Source organism: Coptis chinensis, chromosome 2 (genome assembly GCF_015680905.1).
Source record: "Coptis chinensis isolate HL-2020 chromosome 2, ASM1568090v1, whole genome shotgun sequence".
Taxonomy (NCBI): Eukaryota; Viridiplantae; Streptophyta; class Magnoliopsida; order Ranunculales; family Ranunculaceae; genus Coptis; species Coptis chinensis.
This window is the reverse complement of record NC_141457.1, coordinates 113,357,720-113,383,970: the sequence shown is the minus strand read 5'-3', so window position 1 is coordinate 113,383,970 and position 26,251 is coordinate 113,357,720. Positions and strand designations below refer to the sequence as shown.

At 36.9% G+C, this 26,251-nt stretch overlaps 5 protein-coding genes across 7 annotated transcripts; 2 read left to right on the top strand and 3 right to left on the bottom strand.

Moving 5' to 3' along the window:
• Positions 1-6,006: 6,006 nt before the first annotated feature.
• LOC147520895 (small ribosomal subunit protein eS1y-like) lies at positions 6,007-8,521 on the bottom strand. Of its 2 annotated transcripts, XM_086594991.1 has the most exons (7): positions 8,380-8,521; positions 8,243-8,290; positions 8,051-8,156; positions 7,775-7,911; positions 7,510-7,696; positions 6,577-6,777; positions 6,007-6,434 (listed from the first exon to the last, which is right to left on the bottom strand). In XM_086594991.1, exons 1-7 carry the CDS (start codon positions 8,388-8,390, stop codon positions 6,336-6,338), a joined length of 789 nt encoding a protein of 262 aa, XP_086451117.1. In that variant the 5' UTR covers positions 8,391-8,521; the 3' UTR covers positions 6,007-6,335. The 2 variants fall into 2 exon arrangements, with proteins under 2 accessions (XP_086451117.1, XP_086451116.1); XM_086594990.1 differs by having other exon boundaries at positions 7,510-7,911.
• A 984-nt stretch (positions 8,522-9,505) lies between these two features.
• NPGR1 (no pollen germination related 1) lies at positions 9,506-13,282 on the bottom strand. The gene is made up of 5 exons (XM_086592403.1): positions 12,518-13,282; positions 12,174-12,432; positions 10,401-11,608; positions 10,047-10,194; positions 9,506-9,949 (listed from the first exon to the last, which is right to left on the bottom strand). Exons 1-5 carry the CDS (start codon positions 12,707-12,709, stop codon positions 9,639-9,641), a joined length of 2,118 nt encoding a protein of 705 aa, XP_086448529.1. The 5' UTR covers positions 12,710-13,282; the 3' UTR covers positions 9,506-9,638.
• A 1,338-nt stretch (positions 13,283-14,620) lies between these two features.
• Positions 14,621-16,485, top strand: LOC147520893 (large ribosomal subunit protein uL30y-like). Of its 2 annotated transcripts, none has more exons than XM_086592400.1 (7): positions 14,621-14,797; positions 14,921-15,108; positions 15,208-15,305; positions 15,567-15,624; positions 15,706-15,785; positions 15,912-16,014; positions 16,087-16,485. In XM_086592400.1, the coding sequence occupies exons 2-7, from the start codon at positions 14,923-14,925 to the stop codon at positions 16,300-16,302; spliced, it is 741 nt and encodes a 246-aa protein (XP_086448526.1). In that variant the 5' UTR covers positions 14,621-14,797; positions 14,921-14,922; the 3' UTR covers positions 16,303-16,485. The 2 variants fall into 2 exon arrangements, with proteins under 2 accessions (XP_086448526.1, XP_086448527.1); XM_086592401.1 differs by having other exon boundaries at positions 14,719-14,824.
• Positions 16,486-17,527: 1,042 nt separating this feature from the next.
• On the top strand, positions 17,528-21,382 carry LOC147520892 (serine carboxypeptidase-like 7). The gene is made up of 14 exons (XM_086592399.1): positions 17,528-17,911; positions 18,047-18,192; positions 18,480-18,556; positions 18,679-18,801; positions 19,180-19,282; positions 19,397-19,434; positions 19,635-19,736; positions 19,841-19,927; positions 20,032-20,214; positions 20,321-20,392; positions 20,472-20,593; positions 20,740-20,853; positions 20,939-20,984; positions 21,066-21,382. The coding sequence occupies exons 1-14, from the start codon at positions 17,769-17,771 to the stop codon at positions 21,147-21,149; spliced, it is 1,440 nt and encodes a 479-aa protein (XP_086448525.1). The 5' UTR covers positions 17,528-17,768; the 3' UTR covers positions 21,150-21,382.
• A 264-nt stretch (positions 21,383-21,646) lies between these two features.
• LOC147520891 (ADP-ribosylation factor-like protein 8a) lies at positions 21,647-24,812 on the bottom strand. The gene is made up of 6 exons (XM_086592402.1): positions 24,586-24,812; positions 24,078-24,159; positions 23,950-23,982; positions 23,662-23,783; positions 22,231-22,392; positions 21,647-22,051 (listed from the first exon to the last, which is right to left on the bottom strand). The coding sequence occupies exons 1-6, from the start codon at positions 24,621-24,623 to the stop codon at positions 21,934-21,936; spliced, it is 555 nt and encodes a 184-aa protein (XP_086448528.1). The 5' UTR covers positions 24,624-24,812; the 3' UTR covers positions 21,647-21,933.
• Positions 24,813-26,251: the final 1,439 nt, after the last annotated feature.

Below are 26,251 nucleotides of genomic sequence, written 5' to 3'. Positions count from 1 at the left end.
CCACCATCAAAGTACAAAGAAATCATGAGACGGTACCGGAGAATAGAACAATACTCCACTAGCGACATACGCTGTCAAAGTCCTTCCATCAGAATAGCAAGTAGAAAATCATTTGCGTGTTCTGACTACAAGCATCCAATGACTGCTTTCTGACGAGCAAATAACACAAACTCCCTCTCAAGACCAACAACAATCTTACCATAGAACGCTTCCGCCAAATTTTTTTGTGGTTTTGAGGGGACGGTAGCATTCACAGCCATAGAACTGAGGTCAAAATTTGGTAGACAAAGACTTAATGCATTCCTAGCAACATCAAGAATCTCATCCAAAGGCACTGGCCTACAACTCCTAAGAATGTGGTTATGAAGCTCAGAAGTCTGACAACGGGAGGTCACAAATGCAAAAGTAGAGACATCAGTGGCACAATAAATACCTAACCCACCCAGACATAATGGGAGTGTCGATAAACACCATTGCAAATCACCGAAGTTAGGGCCATCAGAAACCATAATACTCTGGAGAACATTGCAGAGATGTCAATCAAAAGTCTTAGCTACCTCTCTAAAAAAGGATGGTGGACAAATACGAATCGCAAAGACCAACTTAGAGAGCCCAACACAAGCACGTAAGAGAGTTAACTCACACTATGGATATTCCAATATAGCTAAACGGTCCATCAAAGTCACAACCTTTTCAACACGCTTGCAAGCAAGGCTTATGACAAAGGATGAATCACTGCTAACTGCATCTCCAAGCAACCTGACTCCTTGCTGAGGACGAGACAAATCTGAAGGAAAGAGACCAGGAGTGGAGCGACGTGGATCTAGTGATGGCCAAAATATCTCAGTTTTAGCCACATTAAGAACCATCCCGTAAGAAGGTCCTTTTTCCTGAATCATACCCAAAGATGTCGCCACCTATTTTGTATCTCCGATCAGAGTCCCATCATCTAGATACCAAATCTATAGCAACAACTGACAACTGGACTGGATCCGCAGAATCAGGAGATGCAACACCAGTGCAAATAGAATGAGACCCAAAGGGCCGCCTTATTGGACCTAGTAGCAGACAATATGTAGCCATCTCCCATATATAACCTCGCAGGGTGACAATACAAGTACTCAACCCAAGAGGCAATAGCTGGGCAACAGATACGAACCTCTCTCAACATGGAGGTCCGATCAACCATGTTAAAAGCATTCTGAAAATCTACAAGCAGCATCAAAAGAGAGGTACTGTCATTGTTAGCATACACTATGCAGTTGACAACATGCAAAATCGCTTTTGCTCTACCAGAAACACCAACCCATACTGAAAATCATGTAAGTATCCTACCACATCTTGGAAAACTCCTTTCATTGCAATCTTGGAGACTAGACGACGTCAAACCATCCCCACAGCTATAGGACAAATACTATTATCCGACTTGAGAAGTGGAGTAAGCGGAGCACTCACAATGAATTCGCTTAATGGTTGTGGACATCGCCCCCAGAACCAAAGATTCACCACAGGGTCAATGCATCTAGCAAAACAGACGATATAGCTGCTGCAGCACCACTCATGGCATCCAACAAATGCTGAGCTCGAAGACCATCACGACCACAAGAATTACCTTTCGGAAATGACCTAATACATGACAATAGGGTGTCTCTCTCTACCACTAAAGGGGGCTCAGCAAAAGGAACAGTCGGTCTTACATGTGGTTGTCGCATTGGGTGTTTCTCTTCTAATGCACATATAGTCTCCGCAGTATTAGAGGCAACTCCTGATGATGATTACACTTTAACCGCTGCAGTAAAATGTCCATCAACAACTTTCTGTAAGCAGGGACACACATTCTGAGTGGAGGCAGATTTCCTAGTTGGCTGGATTGAAGGATGCTTTATTACAGACTCTAAGAGACGAAACATCCCGCCAGGCTCATTCCATGTCGTCAAAGCATGGAGAATTTGTTTTTGCTGAAAGTTTTTCCTAGTGCCAGAACGACGTTCCTGACGATTCTGTGGTCGAAAAACTTGCAGAGTGCAACGCGACAACAGGAGGAGACGAACCCAAGGCATAACAGAACTAGGATCAGTTGTAATATCCCAGAGAGCCGATTTCAGTGCACCAGAAAAGGTGTTTTTTTGGGTAGTATATACTCTTCGAATAAAAGAAAATGTTTTTTTTTTTTTAGTATATAATACTCTTGAATAAAAGAAAATGTTGTTTTTTTTTTTTGTTTTAATATGGTTTTCGAATAAAAGAAAATGTTGTTATATATATTGTTGTATATTTATATATATATATAGGGCCGACTATCTCGACATACTATTTTAACATACTATCTTAGCATACCCAGCCAACCGTCAGATTAAACAAAATCTAATGTCTAGATATGTTTTAAAAAAAACAACCAAATAAAAGAAAAAGGACGGACAAAAATGACATTTTTGTTTTTCTTAGAAAAGAAAAACCATTTTCTTTATTCTTCATTGCCCAAAAATTTCTTTAGTAAAAAAACAAAGAAAAACGTTGTGCCTTTTTTCCACTTTGTTTATGTTGAAGTAAAAAATCATTCATTTTGGTAGCCATTGATCCTATTTACGTATCAAAAATCTCATAGTCATCGTTCATAGCTATTGTAAAGAAAAATCGCATTAACGTGTTCGATCATTGACATGTTCTTTCATGAACTGATCAAGTAGGTAGCCATTTGCCCTGCGGATCTCAACGCCATCAAAACCTGCATTATATCGAAAGAATAAACCTTCCCCGCCAGTGTACTGATGAATTGAGTCATTTATATATGCTTGGTGATGAGTTTCACCAATCAGAATTAGTGGGTGCAAAATAGAGCAAGCAAGCAATCCTGGTTTAACGTTTACTTGGAATCTAATTCAGTGAAGTTTCATATGAAGCAGTACAAGAAAGCTGAGAAGCACTGAAAAGAGTGAAATACCAACATAATCAAGCTGTACTGAGTCAAAGGTTGTGAAATTGATAGGAGACACAATCAGTAAGCCTTTAGTTGAGATTCACTTGAACAAGCAAGCATACAAAGGGGAAATTTATCAAATAAAGCAAAGAAGACACGTTGCTCAAGTTCATAAATTGCCTCATCAAATACAATGCACGTTGGGCCATTAAAATTGAAGCTTCGCTGAAACAATGATATTATATATATTACTGCAAAACCCACACATCAAAACCTAAAGGAAAAAAACCCACACAACTAAGCTAGGGTTTTGAAATAAGCCAAATAGCTTTAAGGTTGCTCCGAATGGTATACTCTCTTAAAAGTTCATGAAATGGGGAAGTTCATGAAACTTGAATAAAAGAAAATGTTGGTTTTTTTTTTTATATATATATAAAAGAAAATGTTGTATTTATTTTTTTTTAAAGTGGAAATTTTATTGATAACAAATTTTACAAATAATTAGGACAAACGTGCAAAAAGCTGCGCCGCTAAGTCCTTTCTGAATAGCAAATCATATCCTTCTAAAAACAAACTCGTTAGAACCAGCTGTCATGACGTTAATGTCCATAATTTTCTGAAGTCTATTGAGGAGCTCAACAGAATGTTGTTCCAAGAAACTGAAAGTGTCAAAACTGAACGGCATGAAACAATGCTGGTTAGCCCTACAAACTTCCTCATGCTTCTCCATCTTTCCTGTTGCTACTCTCTTAGCTGTTTCTCCCACCTCAAAGTCCCCATTCCCTAACCCTACCAACGGAGAGACTCAGTTACATCAGCAAGACGCACGTACATGATTTCCCTCAGACCAACTGTAAATCAAGACATCCACAGGCCGAACTGTCGATCTGCCCTTATTCGGATCAGGGAGAAAGTTATCAGGAGCTTCTTTCTTTACTTGTACCCCAGCCCTCCAAAATGCATCACACAAAATGTCTCTAACATAATCATGCCGGTATTTAAACCCAGGAAAATGTCTACAATGTGTTCCATGGTCCCCAAAAACATCTAATCTACTCTTCTTGCATACAGGGCAAAAACCACCATCTATTTTTTTTTTTTTTTTAAAGTGAAAATTTTATTTATACTGATAAGGATTTTTACAAATAATTAGGACAAGCGTGCAACAAGCTTACGCCGCAAGTCCTTTATGAATAGCAAATCATATTCTTCTAAAAACAAATTCGTTAGAACTAGCTATCATAACGTTACTGTCCATGACTTTCTGAAGTCTCTTGAGAAGCTCAACAGACTGTTGTTCAAAGAAACCGAAAGTGTCAAAACTAAACGGAATGAAACAATGCCGGTTAGCCGTGCAAACTTCCTCATGCTTCTCCATCTTCTCTGTCTCTGCTCTCTTAACTGCTTCTCCCACCTCAAAGACTCCATTCCCAAGCCCTACCAATGGAGAGGCTCCAGTTACAATGTTACATCAACACATGCATGTCTCCCCTTAGACCAACTGTATATCAACACATCCGCAGGCCGAAGTGTAGATCTTCCCTCATTCGGATCAGTGAGAAAATTCACAGGAGCCTCCTTCTTCACTTATACCCCAGGTCTCCAAAATGCATCACATAAAATATCTCTGACATGATCATGTTGGTATTTGAAACCACGGAAAATGCCTACAATGTGCTTTGCATGGTCCCCGAAAGCATCTAGTCTACTATTTTTGCAAGCGGGGCATAGACCACCATCGAAAGTACAAAGGAATCATGAGGCGGTGCAGGAGAATAGAACGATACTCCACCGGCGACATACATTTGCCCAAGTCCCTCCATCGGAATAGCAAGTAGAAAATCCTTAGCGTGTTCTCGACCGCAAGCATCCAATAAGCGCTTCGACGAAAGGGATAGCACAAACTCCCTCTCAAGACCAAAGAACAATCTTACTATAGAACGCTTCCGCCAAATTTTTTGTGGTTTTAAGGGGACGGTAGCATTCCCAACCATAGAACTGAGGTCAAAATCGGGTAGACAAAGACTTAATGCACTGCTAGCAACATCAAGAATCTCATCCAAAGGCACTGGCCCACAACTCCTAAGAATGTGGTTCTGAAGCTCAGAAGTCTGACAACGGGAGGCCACAAAAGTAAAAGTAGAGACATCAGTGGCACAATAAATACCTAACCCACCAAGACGTAATGGGAGTGTCAATAAACGCCACTGCAAATCACCGAAGTTAGGACCATCAGAAACCACAATACCCTGGAGAACACTGCGGAGATGCCGATCAAAAGTCTTAGCTGCCTCTCTAAAAAGGGATGGTGGACAAGTACGAATCACAAATACCAACTTAGAGAGCCCAGCACAAACATATAAGAGAGCTAACTCACACTATGGATCATCTAATATAGATAAACGGTCCATCAAAGTCATAACATTTTCAATACGCTTGCGAGCAAGGCCCATGACAAAGGATGGATCAGTGCTGACCGCACCTCTAACCAACCTGACTCCCTGCTGAGGACGGGACAAATCTGAAGGAAAGAGACCAGGAGTGGAGCGACGTGGATCCAATGATGGCCAAAATATCTCAGTTTTAGCTACATTAAGAACTAACCCGTAAGAAGGTTTTTCTTCCTGAATCATACCCAAAGCCGTCGCCATATGTTCTGTATCTCCAATCAGAGTCCCATCATCTAGATACCAAGGTCTTTTTTTTATTTTTTTTTTAGTATATATATTCTTTGAATAAAATAAAATGTTGGGGTTTTTTTTTTTTTTTTTTTTTTTTTTTTTTGTAGTATATACTCTTCGAATAAAAAAATTTTTGGTTTTTTGGTTTTTTTTGTAGTATATGCTCTTCGAATAAAAGAAAATGTTTTTTTTTTTTTTTTTTTTTTTTTTTTATTTATTTATTTATTTATTTATTTATTTATTTATACTCTTTGAATAAAAGAAAATGTTGTTGTTGTTTTTTATTTTTTATTTGGTTTTTTTTTTTTTTGTAGTATATAGTATATACTCTTTGAATAAATTTTTTTTTTTCCAAAACATATAAAAGAAATATAATTTATACTAAAAAATGTGAATAACTTAGCCAAATAAAAAAAACAAAGTACTTAAATAAAACTTATAGTAAAACTTGTTTCCAAACTTCCAATTCAATGGGAATCAAATAAGAGATATCGTACACCAAAATTTGATCAACTTAGGAAACCCGCATAATAAGCTATAAATGCTAGTTTTGGTTCTACTTCATTATCGAGAAGACATTTCAATTTCAAAGAAACCAATATAATGGACTAGCGTTGCTAGTATTGATCCTAAAAAAAATTCTGGCAATGCAAGTGGGGACCTATAAAAAGCCATCGTGCCAGAGTTGAAGGCTTAGAATAAAATTATTAGAGAAGATGTAGCTCATCAGCACGAATTCAAACCCCAACAACTTCAGTAGAAGCTTCCATGGGTGCATCCTCTGTTGGCCTGTCCACCTTTATCCCAACATCCTCAGTAGAGTAATCGCCATGTAGCTGTTATATTAAAGGTCAATATGAATAAATTTCTCCAAGATTCACATACTTATTTTTGTTTTTGTCTCAATAAAGCACAATCAAATGAATAAAAGAAAATAAACCTAACCAAAAAAAGAAAAAAATTAAACAAGACTTTTACCTCCATTAGCTTCCCAAGGTCAAATTTGGGAGCTTTTAAGATCTTCACTTTGCGAATGAAAATATTCTGAAGTGGAAAGATGCCTCTGGTGGCATTCTCTATATCTTTCCCAATACTCCCTGGAATGAACTTTTGCACTAACTCCTTGAGGTCACAAGATGCAGCATGCTTGTTCATTATCTCCCTCATTTTCTGACGAATCTGAGAAGTAGAAGATTGAGGCCAGCTTAGAATGAAGCCAATATTAAAAGAATGGAGCAAGGAAAAATAAAGTTGAAAACAATCATTGCCAGAAAATAAAAAAGTTTACGAAATAATAAAATCTAGGCAAGAATTAAACAATAAAGCCTTGCTGCTTAATGATTCAGCAATTCAGCCTTCTAAATTGGATACGAAGAACACATTAAAAAACTGGGCTGACAGCTGTGTGTACACTTGCGTTGCAAGGATTCCTGCAGCATGACCACAGTATGACTCGAGGAGACTTCAAAATGGATTGTCAAATTTACGAAAACCAACAAGTTGGATATATACCCTAAACCTCGTGTCTTAAACGATGTAAAAGAAAAGTAAAATCATGTCAAGATGAAAATCAGTTTAGGCAGATTACGTACAAAATATAACAAAGGTAAGGTAACACATCCACTGTCTCATATTATGATGTAAAAAACCTATAAAATGTCAAATAACTCAACAAAGTGCTGCAGCCTAACACATAAAACCAACCTTCTCTGGAGCACACAGCGTGGGGTGTAATATATTCTATTTTCACATAATGCATCATTCTATACACACTGGGTAGTTTGCTACATTTCACATGATTTTTATAAAGGACTTGTGTTTTTGAAAAGGTATCTTGCTGACAAAAATATCCAGAAACACCAATACTTAAGCTAATACACACAAATAATCAAAATGCAAAGAACAGTTTACCTGTTTGATCTGGCTAGTCTGGGCATAACTAGTACGCTTAACCTGATTTGGGCGTCGCCTGGTAAAACCAATACAGAACATCCGGAGAGTGTAATTGTCTGTTGTCTTGACATCAACATGAGCCTCAATCAAAGATTGCCACTTGCGAACAAGTGACCTAAGCTTGTCAGTCGTAAGATCCATGCCCATGCATGAAGTAAAACACAATAAGAACCAAAAAATTGAAAAAACGCAACCGTGAAACAAAAATTCCAACGTACACACCCAGAAGTTTGTAAGAACAGCTCGGCCTTGAACATCCTCTGCACGTAAACGAATCTTTCTGTAGGCCTGGTCTTCATCATTCTGAAGGTCAGCTAATGAAACTTCGAACACTCTGTGCTTAAGGCCATCGGATGCAATCTAGAAAAGAATATAAAAATATGTTTCAACAAATTATTTTTGATAAACCACTGTACTATTCATAAACTTCAAACAAAAAAGATCAGCAGAAAAATGTGCATGTGTGTGTGATTCAACATAATGAGATTGAATGACAAACCTTGGTACCCTGAGTCCTGGAAACAAGAGTTTTGCCAACATCACGAACAGTGAAAACAGATGGAGCTTTGATACTGTACCAATCTTTCTTAGTAAAAGGATCCGTACTACAATAAAATAAAAAAATAACAATCAGTCAGCATTTACTTTTTATTACAACGATAGAAACAAATCGAATAAAATAAATACTTACGCCTTCTTCTTCCCGCCCTTTTTCCCCTTGGAAATCCTCTTGTTCTTCCTGAAAAACCAAAACAAAATGAGTTTTATAAACGAAAAAAAAACCAAAATGAGAAAAGGGAGAAACATAACGAATGAAGAAACGCTCACCCGACTGCCATTTTTGCTGACACTCTCTCCTCTGTGCCTCCGAATGATACTATATACTGAGGAAAACCTAATGGGCCATACTTTGGGTGGGGCCACGAATCTCTTTATCATGGGCCTACCCTACACAACACACAATTCCCGCGTCCATTTTTCACTTTTTTTTTTAGTAGTCAATAAGAGTAGATAACGGCAGTGGGGCGTGAGTGAAGATGGAGAAGAGAGAGAGAGATTTAGATTTGGTTGAAAAAGAAAAAGGGAAAGGAAGAGGGAAATTGAGGACAGACAGAAACCAACCAAAATATTTTTTGGACCTATCAGTTTAGAACATTCACTCCGCTCACTTGACTAGTAGAGAGAGAGACAAAAAGAAAAAATGAGAAAAACAGACAGAACCAACCAAATGACTTTTTGGGCCATATACTCCTATCGGTTTAGAACATTTACTTTGCTCACTTGACTAATAGAGAGAGAGAGATTGAGAGTGGGAGAGTGGGAGAGAAAGAGACAAAAGAAAGAGATGAAAAATGAGGACAGACAGACATAAACCAATCAAATTACTTTTTGTCCACATACCCCCCTTCGGACCAGAATGTTGCCTCATTTGACTAGTATAACTGCTCATTTGACAGTGGGGGTGAGCGGAGTGGGAGAGGAAGATGGAGGAGTGGAGATGGAGAAGGATAGAGAGGGACAAAAAGAAGAGACAAATGATGAATGATTGATTTAAACCAACCAAGTTGGTTTTACATAAACCAACCAAAAAAATGGATTATTTTATTTTTCCACATTTCTAAACTAAGTATCCGCATGACATTGTGGGGGAGTGAGTTTGAAGGGAATGAGAGAGTTGGGTGATGCGGGGGAGAGAGAGAGATATGGGTGAAGGAGAAAGGTATTTGGGTGAAAAAAAAATAAAAGAGAAGAGAAGATTTGATTTTTCTCAGATAATACCTCCCTATATCGACAAAAACTACAATATGCCCTTTGTCCACTGGGCCATATTTTAAAGTGGTCGTAACTTACGTGAAATGGAAATTGTTTGAGAATTAATTCGTCCTTGCATTGACAATTTCCTAGCCCTCAGAATATTTGGATACTTCTAGTTTCACAGTATGAAGAACATAGATGGGTAAAATCAATGACGATTTTCAATATCAAGAGTTGGTTTACAAAATGATCACGTACATAAAGGATGTGCATTCTCATTGCCATCACATTTGTTGTGGACTGTTCTACCGTTCAGTGCCTTCATATAATGTTCACAAATAATTCAGAACAGGAGCAGATTGCTTGAGCTCGTATGCTGCTTGGAAGAATTCTGCGGCTTGCTCTATAGAGCCTTCCATTTTTGAGATCAACCCGAGGTTCAGCCATGCTTCATCATTTGTTGGTTGTAATCTCACAGCATTCATTAAGAAACTTTTTGCAATTGGAAGTGAGTTTTTGCCAAACTTCCTCAGTATAGCAGCTGTTGAAACCATGCTAGGTGCATGATCTGGTTCTATCGACAGTGAAATGGAGAAAGCCACGAGTGCTTTTTTGTATAATGTCTGAGCTACGAATAGCAACCCTGCAGTAAAATTTTGGATACATGACAAATTTGGATAATAACAAATTGTAGGAAACAAGTTAACGAAAAATTTGTAGAATAATGAGAGAAAAAAGACCTGTTTGATGCCAACTATCAGCAGAGCAGTGTCTAATTGACTTGGCTTTCTCAACACATATTCCAGCATCAGACCATGATCCAAGTCTTGTGTAAACGTTACTCAAATCTCGCCAGGCCTTCATTTCTAAATCGGATTTCGATTGTACCTGTATTTATATTAAGACTCTCATGAGAACATGAAAAAAATAACAGAAATACTTCAACTAATCACACACTGGTCACCTAAAAAGAAATCATATTAGTCCCTAGATTTTGTGGAATGTACTTTAACTTGCTTTCTTTTCTTTCCTATTGAGAATTTAGACCGGATAAGTGATATATTCACCAGTTTATAAGAAAATATATTTCGAACCTCAGGGTTTTTAGGTCCTATCTCCTTATGCGTCTGAATCAGCGAAAGCAGTACTCTGAACGTCTCTATTGCATTCTTGGGCTGTTCTTGAGCAATTTGAAGCACTGCTTTCAACCTCAAAAGTTCTAACTCATCCCTTATTCCTGCCTCATCTAAAGCAAGATCAACTATAGTTTCAGCATCTTCAAACCGTTCCTCTGCAGATAGGACTAGTGATAACAACTTCCAACCATTTAAAGAGCTTCCTCCCATCAGCTTTAAATATGTTCTTACATATCTCAAAGCTGCATTCAGGTTCCGCTGAACAGCATTCTCCAGTCCAAGGTTGAATATTATTTCTGGGTCATCTCTCTCCATCATGGAAGCATTGGTTAGAGATTTCAAGGATTCACTCTGAAAGAGAACCCTTTGAGTATCTGAACCAGAAACACGTGAAGCATTTCCACAGCAGACACCAAGGAATTTATAAGCCTGGCCCTTAAGATGTTTGTAACGATGGGTTGTGATATCAATTGCTCTGCGGGAAAAATTTATCCCTTCAGCCGCATGCTCTGGATCTTTGGAACATAGCTTTGCTCCCAGTAGAAGTGAAGGAAGGTGAGGTTCACGCCTTGACTCAGAAAGGCCCAAAGCCTTTTGTAGAAGGTTCAAAGCAACCTCATCCTGACCAGTAGCACTGTAACAAAGAGCGAGAAAATACCACCTTTCAGCTCGGTTATAAATCCCTGGAAGGACCTGTTCGACGTGTTCAGCTAGAAATTCAAATTGCCCAGATACAGAGAGTGCAAAGGTAAGATGGTCCATGATTTCAGGATCCCAGCGTATTTCCTCAAATGTGATCTTCCTCATCAGTATAAACAACAATAAGATCGCTTCTTCCATGTTATCCTTAGGGGTAGTTGGTCCCCATATCCGCAACTGAGGTGGAAAACTTACTTCCACCCCTCCATGAATCAAAATTCCAGCCAAATCTTTCTGGATGGTGGCCAACTTCTGGGAATGTAGATTCCAGGGCTTGCTTAAAGCTAGCCGATAGGCAGCAATAGCTTCATCAAGAAAGCCGGCTTGCTTCCACAGACTTGGGAGCAACTCTAGAGATTTGTGAAGTATCTCCTGCAACTTGCAGTCCTCGGCAAAACTATCTAGGAGACCATTAGGCAGTGCAGCTTCAACTGTGTCAATAATAACTCTGCATTCCTTTGCAGCATCTGATAGTGTCAGAGTCAATATCAATGCAACATAAGCAGTCTGAAATAAAGAAGCAAGGCATTCATAAAGTGGACTGTAGATGGCCTAAGTTAATTTATTATGGTAATATACTTCATGCAGCATTTTTATCGTTTCTCTGTCTTTCTTTAGTTGCATCACACACAATTGATCTTATCTACTGAAGATGCATTAAGGTTATTTAGGGAAAATTTCTCGCCAAGTTCATTAATGATGATGTTTTGGGAAGTCTTGTCAGGTACTGGCACGAGTGCACGACAAAATCACAGGCTATGGAGGTCATATTTCAACATTTATCAACTTTTTAGCTGCAAGATTAGATGAATCTCTGGCCTCCATATATTTCTGGTATCTTTGTAATACATATATGTTTTACATACTCTTAGGATATGTAAAAATATATTGTGATTGTTATACCGAGCGGCACTAATTGAATGTTAAGAGCACTAAACAATGTGAACTTAAAGATCTTTTTTCATGTAAACTGTGTATATCCAGATAATAGAAATAATCAAACATGAACTGCCACTAAGAAAAATCAAGCACCTATTAGGCATCCAAGAGCCTCCAGTGACTTTGCTTTGAGAAAGATCGCTTCAAGAAGTAGACTCACAGAGTGCATTGACATTACATCATTCTGCGGGTTATGGCCTTTAGAGCGCCATTTCCTTTGCCGAGTTCTTTCTACAATAGCCTTCGTCATCCTCGGCATTAAACTCCGAATGTTGATACCATGAAACACCTGAAGAGCCCCATCGATATTTCCCTTCTGATATTCCAACCTTCCCAACAAAGCCCTGGCTTCCTACAACTCGAAACACATCACATTGACTCAATATCAATACTACGGCAATATTAAACAACAATAAGTGCAATAATCCAGTACCAACCTCATAATTTAAAGAGAGAGCTTCTTTAAGCGTAGATTCGACGTCTTCGACCTGGCTATCTTCGAACCTCGACTCCCAATCTCCAGTTCTAGATGAGAGACCACTGGCTGAAAAATCCCGTGTAGCCAATGATTCTGGCGACTGAGTAACCTCTTCAAACTTATACTTCTCTCCAGAACAAGCACACAACATTGTTCCACTCCAAAATCTCAGTTTACACTCTTCTTAAGTTAACCCCTACAATAAAACACCTGAAAAAACTAAAGTATCCCTTAAACCCCAGTTTCAGATTCACATCCACGGAAATGTACTATACTAGGACTAGAAAACACCATTTTGAGAAACAATGAGTGAAAACTATGTCAAAGATGAAGCCTTTGAGAGCTATCACATTACTCAACAGCTAAAAAACAATGCTGGAGATCTAAAGAGTGCAATCCAAAGTAGCAAACAAGAAAGATTTAAGAAAAAGAATCCAAAGACAAAATAGAATTAAAAATGATGATTCCATAGTATTCATTGGAGAGAGAGTAAAGAGTAAACTAAAAGACAAAAAGGTGTTGGAAGAGAAAAATAGTGGGGATGGAAAAGACAAGACAAGGTAGTAGTTAAAGCAGTGAGTTTTAAAAAAAACATGATGGGTCGCTTCCATCTTGTCCATGAAAGCAACTAGTCAAGTCTTGTGCTTTCATTTCAACCAACTAACGTTCTCATTTCCTGTGAAACTGAACTACATAAACTTGGGTTTTATATGAATTTTTATATGCTTCCTTTGTCTGATTAAATGGGGAGATGTCAAAACGGAACAGGTGGGGTAGCAGAATTGCAGTTTTGGTCATAGATTCTGCTCATCATTTTTAATTCTTTAATCCGTTTTCAATTAAGTCCATGAGTCCATTTAGGGGTGTTAAAAAGGCCATGTCTGGCGAATAAAATGAATAATTCACTCATGATTTTGAATCCAAGCGGTTCCATCCCTCAGTCAAAATTTTTGAAGGTAGGACTTATAATTGCCGTATTAGCCCCAATTAAATTATAATTATAAAATTTACTTAATTTTTTTAGTAGTTTGAAATTTTATTAAATTTTTCATTATAATAAAATTTAAAAATAAAAATATAAAATGTTATATATATTTATAAAATAAAATTTTAAATGTAAAATATAAGAGTCTTAATTTTTAAATATTAAATATATTATAATTTATAATTGTTTTTAAAACACATTTGTTTTTTTAACATATTAGCTTTTATTGGATTTAATATTTAAAAATATTATTGTTGAAAATTTCAAATCTTAAACTCCTTAATAATTGATGTGATCGAAAAAGTTGATATAACCTAAGATAATTAAATTATGAAAACATCATTTTAATTTAATCCGTTTTCAATTAAGCCCATGAGTCCAGTGAAAGCTAATGAGGGCCTAATGACCAAATCATAAAAGCCCTAATAGGTGATTGTGACTGAGGGCAAGGCTCGGGGTCGGGGAATAGAGTCGGGGATATAAATATCACCCCCTTATCCATTCCCCAAAGCAACAATTTTGAGGGCCAAATGAGCCCAAGTACCTCCTTGAGCCCAATCAAATTATACACTACTAATTTACTTAATTTTTTTTAGTAGTTTTAAATTTTTTATTATATTTTTTATTATATATATCAATTTCAACTAAGAATATAAAACTTATTTTTATATATTTAGAAAATGAGATATAGAGATGGTAGAAGAGATAAGAGTCTTACACTTTCAATATTGAACTATGTTACATATATTTTAGAATTGTATGTTAATTTTAACTTAATATAAAATCACTTATATATCTCTATTTCATTTAATCATAAAAATATATATGTTATGTTCTTAGCTATTTCTTATTGAATAATAATTGTAGAAAGTTTTAAAAAAATTGATATAACCTAGATAATTTTAAATTTTAAAACATATATACAATTTATTTTGTAAAACAACAACAAAAATTATGAGGGCCAAGTGAAGGCTAATAAGGGCCTAATGACCTAAGCTCTAGCCCGCCCCTAATAGGCATGAGAGCCAGCTTTTGAGAGCCCGGTCGGGCCAGGTTGAGGATCTGAAGGCCGAATTATCCATTGACACCCAAAGCAACAATGTCAAAATGCCCAAGAATGAGCCCAGTACCTCCTTGTGCCCTAAATAACACCCAGCCCAATCAGAACTCAGTTTGCCCTATAAACACCACCACTACTACTACTACTACTACTGCTTTTACAATAGTTCCTGTTTGAGAAAAACTGTAGGCCAGGTACAAAAAAAAAACGTTCTTTAATCTGTACAATTCGTTTGTTTATTGATATTATGTTAGGAGAATAATCATTTGGTTTCATTGACTCTGAGTAATCATTTTTCACAATTTTGGTTTGTGCAGAGATGGGTGAAGAAGATATAAAGGGAGTGGCTATTGTTCCGGAGTCTTTCTTGAAAAAGAGGAAGAGAAATGAGGAATGGGCATTGGCAAAGAAGCAAGCTTTGGAAACTCAGAAGAAGAAGAATTCTGAGAATAGAAAGCTCATCTTCAAGAGGGCTGAGCAATATGCAAAGGAATACGCGGACAAGGTGTGAATTTATTTACTGGTATCCATATCTTTTGTGTATGTATGGTGTTATATGACTACTAATGAATCTTGTAATGGCTATGTCTTTATGTCTATTCAGGAGAGAGAAGTTGTGACATTGAAGAGAGAGGCCAAGCTGAAAGGAGGGTTTTATGTACCCCCAGAGGCCAAATTGCTATTCATCATCCGTATTCGTGGGTAAGTCTTGATTGCTGCATCAAGATCGAATAGTAAAGTTTGACATAAATGTTAATGTAATGTTAGGTTAGACAAAAAACTTGTTAGAATCCAAGCACCCCCAGGGAATTGAGAAGGTCCAAAATTGCCGGGTAGACCTTTTGAGCCCAGCCGCATATATCTTTGCAAGTGTGAAATCTGAGATACACCCCCCTTTAGTGTAGTTACTGGGATTTTGCTTATTTGTTTCTTATTGATATGCGCTCTGATGTTTCTCCATAGTATCAATGCGATGGACCCAAAGACTAAAAGCATTTTGCAGCTCCTCCGTTTGAGACAGGTAAAGACAATTGAGATTCTGATATTCCAAATTTCTCTTGATCAGGCATGTGTTAAGCATAAAGTGGTATCTTTTTTGCAGATATTCAATGGCGTCTTCCTTAAAGTTAACAAGGCAACTGTTAATATGCTGCGTAGGGTTGAACCTTATGTTACATTTGGGTAAACTTTTAATCTATCTCCTGACAATTGTTTTTTATAAAGTCGACGTAATGGTCGTTCTCAAAGTTCACGGAAAATGATCCTTCAAGTGTTTAGTGCTCCTTTAACTTATTCCCTGAATTACAGATATCCTAATCTGAAAAGCGTGAGGGAACTGATTTATAAGAGGGGTTATGGAAAGCTGAACAAGCAGCGCATCGGTTTGACTGATAACTCTATCGTGGAACAGGTATGCATTTTAGGTTTTTTTTATTTCCTCGAGTGATTTCTTTGCTTGCCTTCTGACTTCATTTTCTGGCAGGGTCTTGGAAAGTATGGGATAATCTGCGTTGAAGATTTGATTCATGAGATCATGAATGTAGGACCTCATTTCAGGGAAGCAAACAACTTCTTGTGGCCATTCCAGTTGAGTGCTCCATCAGGTGGCATGAAGAAGAAAAGAAACCACTATGTTGAAGGTGGAGATGCTGGAAATAGGGAAGATTACATCAATGAGCTCATAAGGCGGATGAACTAGATAGGGAGCTCATATTATCAGAGCTATAACTATGGTTTCATTTTTCATTTTGGAGACTATGTTGGATTTTGATTGCTCATATTATCAGAGCTATGACTATATGGTTTCAGTTTTCAGTTTGCGGTGGATTTTGGATTTTGATTTAGCTGGTTCTGCATTAAACCTATTTTTTGTTTGTTGGAATTTTGTTGTTCTCACCTGTCTACCAGTTCTGGGTTCCTATTATAGCCACTTCATGATCTTTTTTTAAGGTCAAATCAGAAATTTTTAGAAATCTTGTTGTTGATATTAGTGTAGAGTGAATTCAATTTCAGCTATTGCACACCAAGTTTTACCAGTACACCTGTACGCAGTCGCCTGCGCAAGTGATTAGTTTATTATGAAGTTGTTGAATTCTATACTTATTATGCCTCATTAACAATATTATATTGAAGTGGCACTAGAATATTTTACCTATACTCTATCTCAAAAAATAAAAATCCGATGGAATGTAGTGTATTTCTATTTGTTATATGACTTGTTTTAGTTTAACATTACGTTGGTTTTAACTATTTTGTTTTGAAAGGAGTGCTGGTTTGGAGTTGAAGCATTTGTGTTGTGGATAGTTCAAAGAAATATAATATATAGTTCAAAAACCCCGTTGGGGGGGGGGGAGCCAACGTTGGTGTTGTGTAACTGTTCAATATTCGCATGGCACAATAAAGTTTGGCATCAATCTAATTTAGAGTTTGATCCATTTATTTGTTCTTGAGCAAGTACATGGCTTTGAAATACAGCTAGAATTTATTAAGTTTTGTAGTTCCGTAAGTTTATAGTTATTAGTAGGTACTATCACAGTGTTTTTTTGGTAATAAGTTTAATTTATTCTTGTGTTAGGTTATAGTTATTAGTTACGATACTAATGATAAGAACCTCGTGTAGTATTCTTGTTTTGGATGTACTTCAAACGGTCTTGTGTTAGGTTAATAGCCAGGTCATTTTGATAGAAAGCAAATTGTTTTCAGAGTTTAACAACTCGCATTCAAAGAAACGCTGAAGAAATAAAAAACAAGACCATTTGAACTTTGAAGTACATCCAAAACAATGCGACCAGCCCAAAAATTCAGAGAAGTTCTATACGAGGTTGCTTCCTTCAAAGTACATCCCAAGGGGACCACTGCTATCCTTAACATTAAATCTGTACTCAAGAGATCATTTTCAATAGAGACTGTGACACAAAATCATTTTCATTAGAGATTTTGTAGTAACGGGTGACACGGCTTCAAAGACTTTCATGGAACCGGACCGGTGCCGTAGCACAAGAGTGTACCATACTCTCACGCAATTTACAGATAACCACGTTATAACATTACTGTTGGCGGACTTCTGCTATTCTTATCAAATTTGCTCTCTTCTTCTTCGATAGCATAACTAGTAAAGAAGCCCATCCTATTTTCCTACAACAGTCCCTTGAACCGCTTTGCTTTATGTTAGTTTCAATGCATTTTATTCTTCTACTTGTGCTGCTTCTACTGGAATGCTCTTCTTTTGAAGTGGTAGCACTTTCCCGCTCAAAAGTAAGAACTCTACCAGGTTATCAAGGTCTGCTCCCGTTCCAGCTTGAAACCGGGTGGGTTCCTAATTACTTACTATCTCATATTTATGCCTTGTGCAAACAACATGATTACATAGCAAAAAATGCTAAAGCAAATGAAACACATGCTTAAATTATATGTGCACATTTTTAATTGGTGAACAAATTCAGATACGTTAATGTAGACGAGTCAAAGGGTGTGGAACTATTCTATTACTTCGTCGAGTCAGAAAGGAACCCCAAAGAGGACCCTCTTATGCTTTGGCTCACTGGAGGCCCTGGTTGCTCAGCTTTCAGTGGACTTGTTTTGGAAACAGGTGATCCATGTTTTTTCATTTGTTTTTTCATTAATCACATTCTATCAAACCAGAATCGAAGAGTAGAAAAGAAACAAGGTTACAATGTAATCTGGGGAAGGGGGTTTCTCTTCAGCAGATCTTCAATCTCGTTGCCCTGTGTTTCTGTTGACTATTTAACCGTTGTAGCAATCAACAATTAAGTGTCAAAGCAAACACCCTATGAGTTTTTGGATACTTGAGCATTGGCAGATGTACTTGTAAAAGAGGTGGATACTACAGTCCCATAATCCTTTGGTTCCATGTAGGTCCATTAAGGATCAACAATAACTACAGTGGGAGCGGCTTGCCTTCATTTGTGTTAAATCCATACTCTTGGACAAAGGTATGATTGAATGAAGCATTTTAAGTCATTTCTCTATCGCTAATATGATTCTTGTAAAGCCATCTGTGAAGGTGATCGCTTTTGAAGGCTCTGCTATTTATATGGTGACAATGAACTTCCAGGTTTCCAGCATTATCTTTCTAGATGCACCTGTTGGTACTGGATTCTCGTACTCGAGTAGTTTGCTGGGATGGAACATCAGTGACACAGAATCATCTAGACAAACTTATACCTTCTTAAGAAAGGTGGGGAAGCCCTTCAAATACACTTAGCTCATGAAAGCCATATAAATATATTCGTCGCTTTAGAGTTTGAGAATGGACCGGAAAAGAAAAAGATATAGAACTGTAAAAATTGCAAACCACACAGTTCACATGGGCAGCAGTATGCTCACATCACTGGTCAATAGATTACAATAGCCTTTTGAGCAGTTTTAAGTTTTAACAGGACATACCAAATACCCCCTTCCTCAGTATGAGATAAGATTTTTACCGCACCTGGCTCATTGACACAATATTTTCAGTTCATCATGCAAGACATCCATGATCTATCATGATTCATAACTTCCTGTCCAAGTGTTTTATCTATGTTGATTTCAACTAATTGGAATGATCTTTGGCTAGTGGTTGGCTGATCACCCAGAGTTCAACAATAATCCATTTTACCTTGGCGGTGATTCTTATTGTGGCATTACTATTCCAATCATTGCCAAGGAAATAGCAGACGGTGAGTTTTTGTTTATTTGGATCATCCAGCTTTAAATTTCAATTTTCTTTTCCAGCTCAATTTAATGAAATTCACGTCACTCAATTTAATGTGTTGTTCATGATGGTGTGGCAGGTATTTCAGCTCAGCACAAACCACGCATCAATCTGAAGGTACATACTCTGAAGTGATATCTGAAGCAACCTGTTGTGTAATTTTAAGAGTTCACTTTGCGTCTTGACATTGTGTTGTTTATTCTTCTTTCTCTCATTCAAAGAAATCAAGTCAGTGGTCACTTTGCATAAGAAGCGGTGTATAAAACATGTTATTTTCAGTTTAAACTTGAACATATTGGTCAATGGTAATGCCCCAGGGATATCTATTAGGGAACCCAATGACAGATGTGCATTTCGATGGTAATTCAAAGATTCCGTTCTCCCATAGGATGGCACTTATAACAGATGAACTCTATGAGGTAATTTTATTCACTACAATATGCATTCCAATTTTTGGAATTTCTTCTTTGTATAGCTTGCTCTTCTTGAGGCGCATGTGATATTTATTTTTATTGTTTTGCAGTTGACGAAAAGGACTTGCAAAGGAGAGTATGTAAATGTAGATCCTAGGAACGTCGAATGTGTCAAGAATCTGGAAGTTGCTTTAGAGGTGGGAGTGTGAGGATTTTTCTGTCTTCCTTGGGCTTCTAAGTTTTAAGTCCTCTTGGAACTGTCAAAGACATGTAAAATCAAAATTTCTTTTGCATTTAACAGTTGATTCAAAGGGTGAACAACAACCAAATTTTGGAGCCAAGGTGCTATACTACGGAGCCAAACTGCATTTCAGATCCCAACAACTGCACTATAGAGTTACCTTTGGAAAGAAGGATACAAGGAGATCGAAGATTTCTTGGAAAGAAACTTCCAGCTTTGCTTTCCCTCGAGTCTGAGTGCAGGGTAAGTTCCTTTCTCTAAACTTGCGTGTAAGTATGTTAGTTCATACTCTTCCCATGCTAAGAAGTTTTCAGCAACACCTAATTAATCATTGAACTTCACTATGTAGGATTTTAATTATGTGTCCCTGGTCTACTGGGCAAATGACGATAGTGTTCGCAATGCTCTCCACATCAGAAAGGTATGATTGTTGCACAACTATTCAAAGAGCAAGATGGGATATAATTAACATCAGTTCGGTATTCTGTGATGACATTCAGGGATCAATAAACACATGGGTAAGGTGCAAATTTGGGAAGTTACCTTTGGAAAGAGATGTTCAAAGTAGTATAATTTATCATCAGAATCTCAGCGCTAGAGGTTATCGTGCTTTGATATACAGGTTGGTATATCTCACCTTCCCTTTATATGCTAAAGGTTTAAGGGTCAGCAAGTTCATTCTATATTCTTATAAATTTGTATTGGTAAGTTGGTGGGTTCCATTTTCCATTGAAGTGCTTCAATTACTAATTTTACTTTTCCTTGCAGTGGAGACCATGACAAGTCTATAAATCACTTGGGTACGCAAGCCTGGATTAAATCCCTCAACCACTCTATTATAGACGACTGGCGACCGTGGTTAGTCAGTGGCCAAGTTGCAGGGTAAGTTTTTTGACTGACAAGTTTCAACAACCTTAGTCTTCTCTGCAAAATCTGATAGCTAAGCGATATATTCTTATGCTAGCAGGTATACGAGGACATACTCTAACCGCATGACATTTGCAACTGTCAAGGTAAGAATGTACCACTCCTTCTTAAGTCTAGTAATGATATGATATATTATGCAATCCGATATTCTGTATTTGCTTCTCCAGGGAGGGGGACACACGGGTCCAGAATACAATCCTGAGGAATGTCTTGCCATGATAGCTAGGTGGTTATCTCACAATCCTCTGTAGTTGAGACAGAACTTGTTGTAAGTGCACTATTAACAAAATCATCGTGACTGTTGCCCGTCCTCACCACGACCGTGCAGGATAACTCTCGTTTTTATGAACTCCTTTTTATTTGGTATATTTTTATTGGCCTATGAATTCTTGGTGTTTGCCACTTTTTGTTTCTTATTTGAATTTGGAAACCAAATAAGCAACTTGTAGAAGCAATATTACAAAATCACAGTTTCTTATGCAAACAACGTAAATTAATGTTTTGGACCATGATGGGTGTGAATGAGAACCCCAAAATTGACACGTTCCTGTCTGTCTTCAAGCGAGAGTAACACTAATGGCTGTAAAATAACGCGCTAGTCACTCTCTTTTAAGCCACTTACTCCCACTTTGCATTTATCGAATTCCCACAGAATCTTTTGATTCGCTTCTTCCACTTTCACGTTACAGAGGTCGTCATATTTCAGATATGATGCAAGTCATAGCCCATAAGGAACATAAGCACAAAGTCATTCCAAGCTCTCCAGATGCATTGACATAAATACTATTCACAACAATCAGTATAAATACATAAAAATATAGTTGAAGTACCATGAAATGCCACAAGTCCCCTCAACCAGAAGGTCAGAAGGAAGAATAATAAGGTATCAATATGAAAAGGGCCAAGCAGAAGAACGACACTGGTCAGACAATCAGAATCCTAAACCAAAGGAGCAATCTCACCACCAAAACCTCCCATATGTAGCGTTTAAGTTTAAGACCATAGCAACTACCCATTTTATGAGTATTCATCTCCTCAGTTCTTTGACTTTGAATGCTTTACAAGCCAATCAATAACCGAATCAATGTTGGTCGAGTTTTTGCACGAAATCATGAAGCAACAAACTTCTCTATCAGTTATCGACTTCAGCTCCCTGCACAAGACAAGCTCTTACTTAATATTGCAAATGTTTCTACATTTATTATTTTCTTGCGAAAAGGCAACCCCCCGCTCCCACACACACACACACAAAACCCACACACACACACAAAAAACCCACACGCACAGAAACACACATGTTGTGAGTAGAGTTCCAGTAATATCTTCACTTACATTTGATCAGTTAAAGCTTGCTTAGACAAAGCTTCTGGCTTGTCAATCTTGTTACCCAGGACCAGTAAAGGGATGCCACTTAGAGATGGCTTATTCAAGAGGTCATGAAGTTCACTTTTGGAGATGGACAAATTCTCACGATCAGCAGCATCAACAACATAACTGCAATAAAAAATGAGATAATCAACAAGAATCAAATAATTATATATCAACCTAATACAAATCACAGAACTAAATGTAGCTAGGCTAGCTATGCAGTTTTCATGTTAGTCCAATATAAATCTACTCAAAAAATCAAACTAGCCTTACACAGTGTTGAACATCATACTAAACCAGCTCATCGTGTTCACAATCAAATTAATGTTAAAAGTCACATGCGAGAATAGGTTTGACATATTGTGAGGCCGCCTTGAGCAATGTAAAGCTTGGGAACATATTATTCTACACGTTAATGTGGATTTTGTACATTAATAATAGGCCTGACACATGTCTACAAAAACTTTTGTTTTTTTACTATTCAACTAACTATACTTCATTCCTTCCAGAAGATATGTACCGAAAACTCTATAACTAGCTTCTGCACACGTAATCAAATAGTAAATAATGGTAGTAATTACGGTTATTATAAAACTTATGGTATTCTCGAGCAATTACGAAACAAACAAATTCTTCTCACATTAAGTAATTGAAATCGAGGTCAAGTGGAATAGGGGAATCTTCGTATTCTTAAAACATCACCAAAAGAGTAACTCATTCAACTCCTGCTAAGTTATGAATTTCAACACACTATACATATGGCATTTACCATAAGAAAATAAAGAGTACCCTTAAATTATCGCCAATTATAATATATTCGAAACTTGGAATAATGTGTGCCATACAGCTGCAGAATAGCACACAAGAAATAGAAGTTTCCATAAGTAAAAAGTAAAGTACAGTAACAATCCTACTAGGTAGGACGCCTATACCCCCACTGATTATTTGCACATCTCTTTACACACAACTTTCCAACCAAATCTGTGATAAGGCATATGGATAGCCCACCAGTTATATAACCATGCCAGATTTTCATTGTACAAAAACATTACTTCAGAGTTTCCTTTAGTAGTCTAATTTCATAATATACACTCAAAAAGGGTAGTGCAGCATATGAGAAGCGTACTTGACAAGCACATTCTCTTAAACAAATGAAGAGCTCAACACGGGTGTGGCTTCCATTTGGATGTAATCCATGCATCAGAGCTTAAAATTAATCATGAAATACATACAATAGAGTGGTGGCCAGACATTTGCATGCGATTAAGACATCCTAAATACAGTGCAGGGATTTTGGGAAAGTCTACACTAAAAAAGGTTTTGGCAAGATCCACTATTATAATGGTGCCCGTAATAACAGGAAAACAAAATCAGAGATAGGGGTCAAGTGCATACACAATAGCAGAAACAGCACGACAGTATCTCTCCCACATACTGCGAAACCTTGGTTGACCTCCAAGATCCCACAACTTGATTGTTACATTCCCTTTTGTTACCTTCCTCATATTGAACCCCACCTGTAGGATGCAAATTATTCAGATACAGGAAAATATATTAATAATGAGATTAAAGAAGATAAAGTAGCTAAAACTAACTCTAAAAGCTGTCAGATTAATGAATGATACACAAAATGCCAACTTCAATATAAGCAATCTATCAACAGAGCATCAAGAAATTACGCACCGTAGGAATCATATCTTCACTGTATCCACCAGTCTACAAAGAAACGGCATATTATTAGTGGTGAAAAAAAAAAAAAAAAAACGTTTCTGAATTTTACAACAGAAAGTTTCACAGAATAGATTACTTACAGCAACTACATTTACAAGAGACGTTTTCCCAGCATTCTGTAGTCCTATTAAAGAAAGCTCCATCTCTTGCTTGAAGAAGAGACTGCAAGAAATAAATACAAATCAGTATATAATAGGCACAAGTAACACAACACAAGTCATACACTTGTCCACAATAACTCCAATATAGCCTCGTCGACGACGAATGCAGTGGCTTTTATGCAATTGTACCAACACATTACAAGAGTTAAAATCAATTCATCCATATAAGGCGAGTGATAATAATACATGTGTTCAATGTCTCCTCAAACACATTACCAGACTCTGCTTCAATTCAAGGATAAACAAAGATAGACTGAGGATTCCACAATTCAAAGTGTCATAAGTACCAGAGCTAATTACAGCAAACATCACAGTATAGATATAAAAAGAAGAGAAAAAACAATGCTAAAGTTGATATTAAATACATAGTTAAATCAAAAGCTGCATAAAATAATTAAAAAAGTGTTCTTTTTTTTTTTTATTTTACCTTCGAAGCCAATTGAGAAAAGCTTCCCATAAACCCATTTGAATAGGAGAAAGAGAGAGAGACTAGGGTTTGAGGATTGGGCAAGAAGGATATATATATATATATATTTAGAGAGAGAGAGAGCGATCTGCGAATTGCTTTCGTCTCGTTTTGCTTTTTTTTTTTTTTTTTTTTTTTTTTTTGTGTGTGTTTCTCTCCCAATGATTGAGCTTCCGTCTCGAATATCTTTTTTATTTTCTACTTACTTTCTCGTCTTTAAATAAGGAAAAATAATCAAATTTGCCAGCGAATCTTACATATATCCTTGATTTTCAACTTTATTACCAAACTGACCGTGGATTCATTTTTGCTGCTAATGTTTGGAATGTCTAGTTTGCTTCCAGCCCAACCAAAACATGACACGTGTTTGCAGAAAACTGGTACTGTTATGCAATAATAAATTCTCCATTTTACCCTTGCTATCCACCGCTCTGTTCTAGAAAAAAAAACTAGTTATTTTTCAATTTCCAGAATTTTAATCGAAAAAATTTGAGTTTTGAAATTATTTGTCTTTGTTTTCCACCTCCAGTGCCTCCCATCACCACCACCTCTTCTTTTTCTGTCGATACAAAAATATATAAGTTGTTCTAGACACACCTATCTCTAAATCGAATATTAGAAAAATTCGAAACTTCAAACATACCCATATTCAAATTGACAAGATAATAAGAAAAATCTTATATTCAAATTGACAAGAAAATAAGAAAAATCTTTTTAATTCCACTTTTAAGAACCAACTTTTGATAATTGGAAGAACCAATTGATAATTGGGTTGTCATCAAGTTAGACTAACCATTATTTGAGGGTTTTGGTATGTTAAAGTTGGTGTAAACTAATAAATGGGTTTGTTTTGATGATTGGAGATAGAAAGAGAAAATAAGTGGTGGTAGATAATAGTCGGGTTTTGAGGTGGAGGTGGAGGTGGAGGTGGAAAAAGAGGGCAAAAGAGGAAGAATATTAATTGAGAACAGATATCCGTTTTTGTTTTTATATTTGAATGTACACTTCGCGTTTTCTGATTAGTCCATAAACAAACTAAGTATACAAATATTGTAGCAAAAATGAGCCCAACTGACCATGTTTGCTGGCTATGGTCTTTTTGGACAAGCAACCTGATCGTCAGCTTCTAACGACTAGAATTTTTTTTAAGATTATTGGTGGTGTAAAGTGTAAACTAGCTAGTTTGACTATGAGGTGAACAATTTTAATGGGTGCTATTTGATGTTATTATAAATGATGATTATCTTTTGGAAAATTAATATTATTCATCAGTGGCAGGCCAGTAGTGATAACTGATAAATAATCATTGGTGGGCCAGATGGCAGCTGCTAAGATAGGGATGTTAATTTCATATACTGGGATACAAGTGTGTCTTTATGGAGAGGTGTCGAGATTTTATATTATGGAAGGATAAAATAATGGAGGTTCCACTAGTTGGAGTGAATAAACCAAACACATGACATCCAATCCTTTTGATTCACCAACCACATTGTCTCACTTATGTAATCCTAATTCTTAATTAAGGTCGGCCGCCTCACAAATTTTACCTTTGTGAGTTTATGAACTGTGATTACCAAATAGCCTTTCTCAAAATCTTATCATCAATTAATATAATTCAGTCAATTAG

Excerpts from the sequence above, each read along its gene's own strand:
- LOC147520895 (XM_086594990.1), bottom strand. Across the intron at positions 8,157-8,242 it reads AAGGGCGGGAAGAAGAAGGC|TACGGATCCTTTTACTAAGA; the intron begins GTAAGTATTTAT and ends ATTTTATTGTAG. Across the intron at positions 7,912-8,050 it reads CCAGGACTCAGGGTACCAAG|ATTGCATCCGATGGCCTTAA; the intron begins GTTTGTCATTCA and ends ATTCTTTTCTAG.
- NPGR1 (XM_086592403.1), bottom strand. The coding sequence starts at position 12,709 with ATGTTGTGTGCTTGTTCTGGAGAGAAGTATAAGTTTGAAGAGGTTACT. Across the intron at positions 11,609-12,173 it reads GGCTCTTGGATGCCTAATAG|ATGCTGCAAAGGAATGCAGA; the intron begins GTGCTTGATTTT and ends TGACACTATCAG. Across the intron at positions 9,950-10,046 it reads TGATAGTTGGCATCAAACAG|GGTTGCTATTCGTAGCTCAG; the intron begins GTCTTTTTTCTC and ends ATTTTACTGCAG.
- LOC147520893 (XM_086592400.1), top strand. The coding sequence starts at position 14,923 with ATGGGTGAAGAAGATATAAAGGGAGTGGCTATTGTTCCGGAGTCTTTC. Across the intron at positions 15,625-15,705 it reads AGCTCCTCCGTTTGAGACAG|ATATTCAATGGCGTCTTCCT; the intron begins GTAAAGACAATT and ends TCTTTTTTGCAG. Across the intron at positions 15,786-15,911 it reads GAACCTTATGTTACATTTGG|ATATCCTAATCTGAAAAGCG; the intron begins GTAAACTTTTAA and ends CCTGAATTACAG.
- LOC147520892 (XM_086592399.1), top strand. The coding sequence starts at position 17,769 with ATGTTAGTTTCAATGCATTTTATTCTTCTACTTGTGCTGCTTCTACTG. Across the intron at positions 20,215-20,320 it reads CCCTCGAGTCTGAGTGCAGG|GATTTTAATTATGTGTCCCT; the intron begins GTAAGTTCCTTT and ends TTCACTATGTAG. Across the intron at positions 20,985-21,065 it reads TGACATTTGCAACTGTCAAG|GGAGGGGGACACACGGGTCC; the intron begins GTAAGAATGTAC and ends TTGCTTCTCCAG.
- LOC147520891 (XM_086592402.1), bottom strand. The coding sequence starts at position 24,623 with ATGGGTTTATGGGAAGCTTTTCTCAATTGGCTTCGAAG. Across the intron at positions 23,983-24,077 it reads CTCTTGTAAATGTAGTTGCT|ACTGGTGGATACAGTGAAGA; the intron begins GTAAGTAATCTA and ends GTTTCTTTGTAG. Across the intron at positions 23,784-23,949 it reads GTGAAGATATGATTCCTACG|GTGGGGTTCAATATGAGGAA; the intron begins GTGCGTAATTTC and ends TGCATCCTACAG.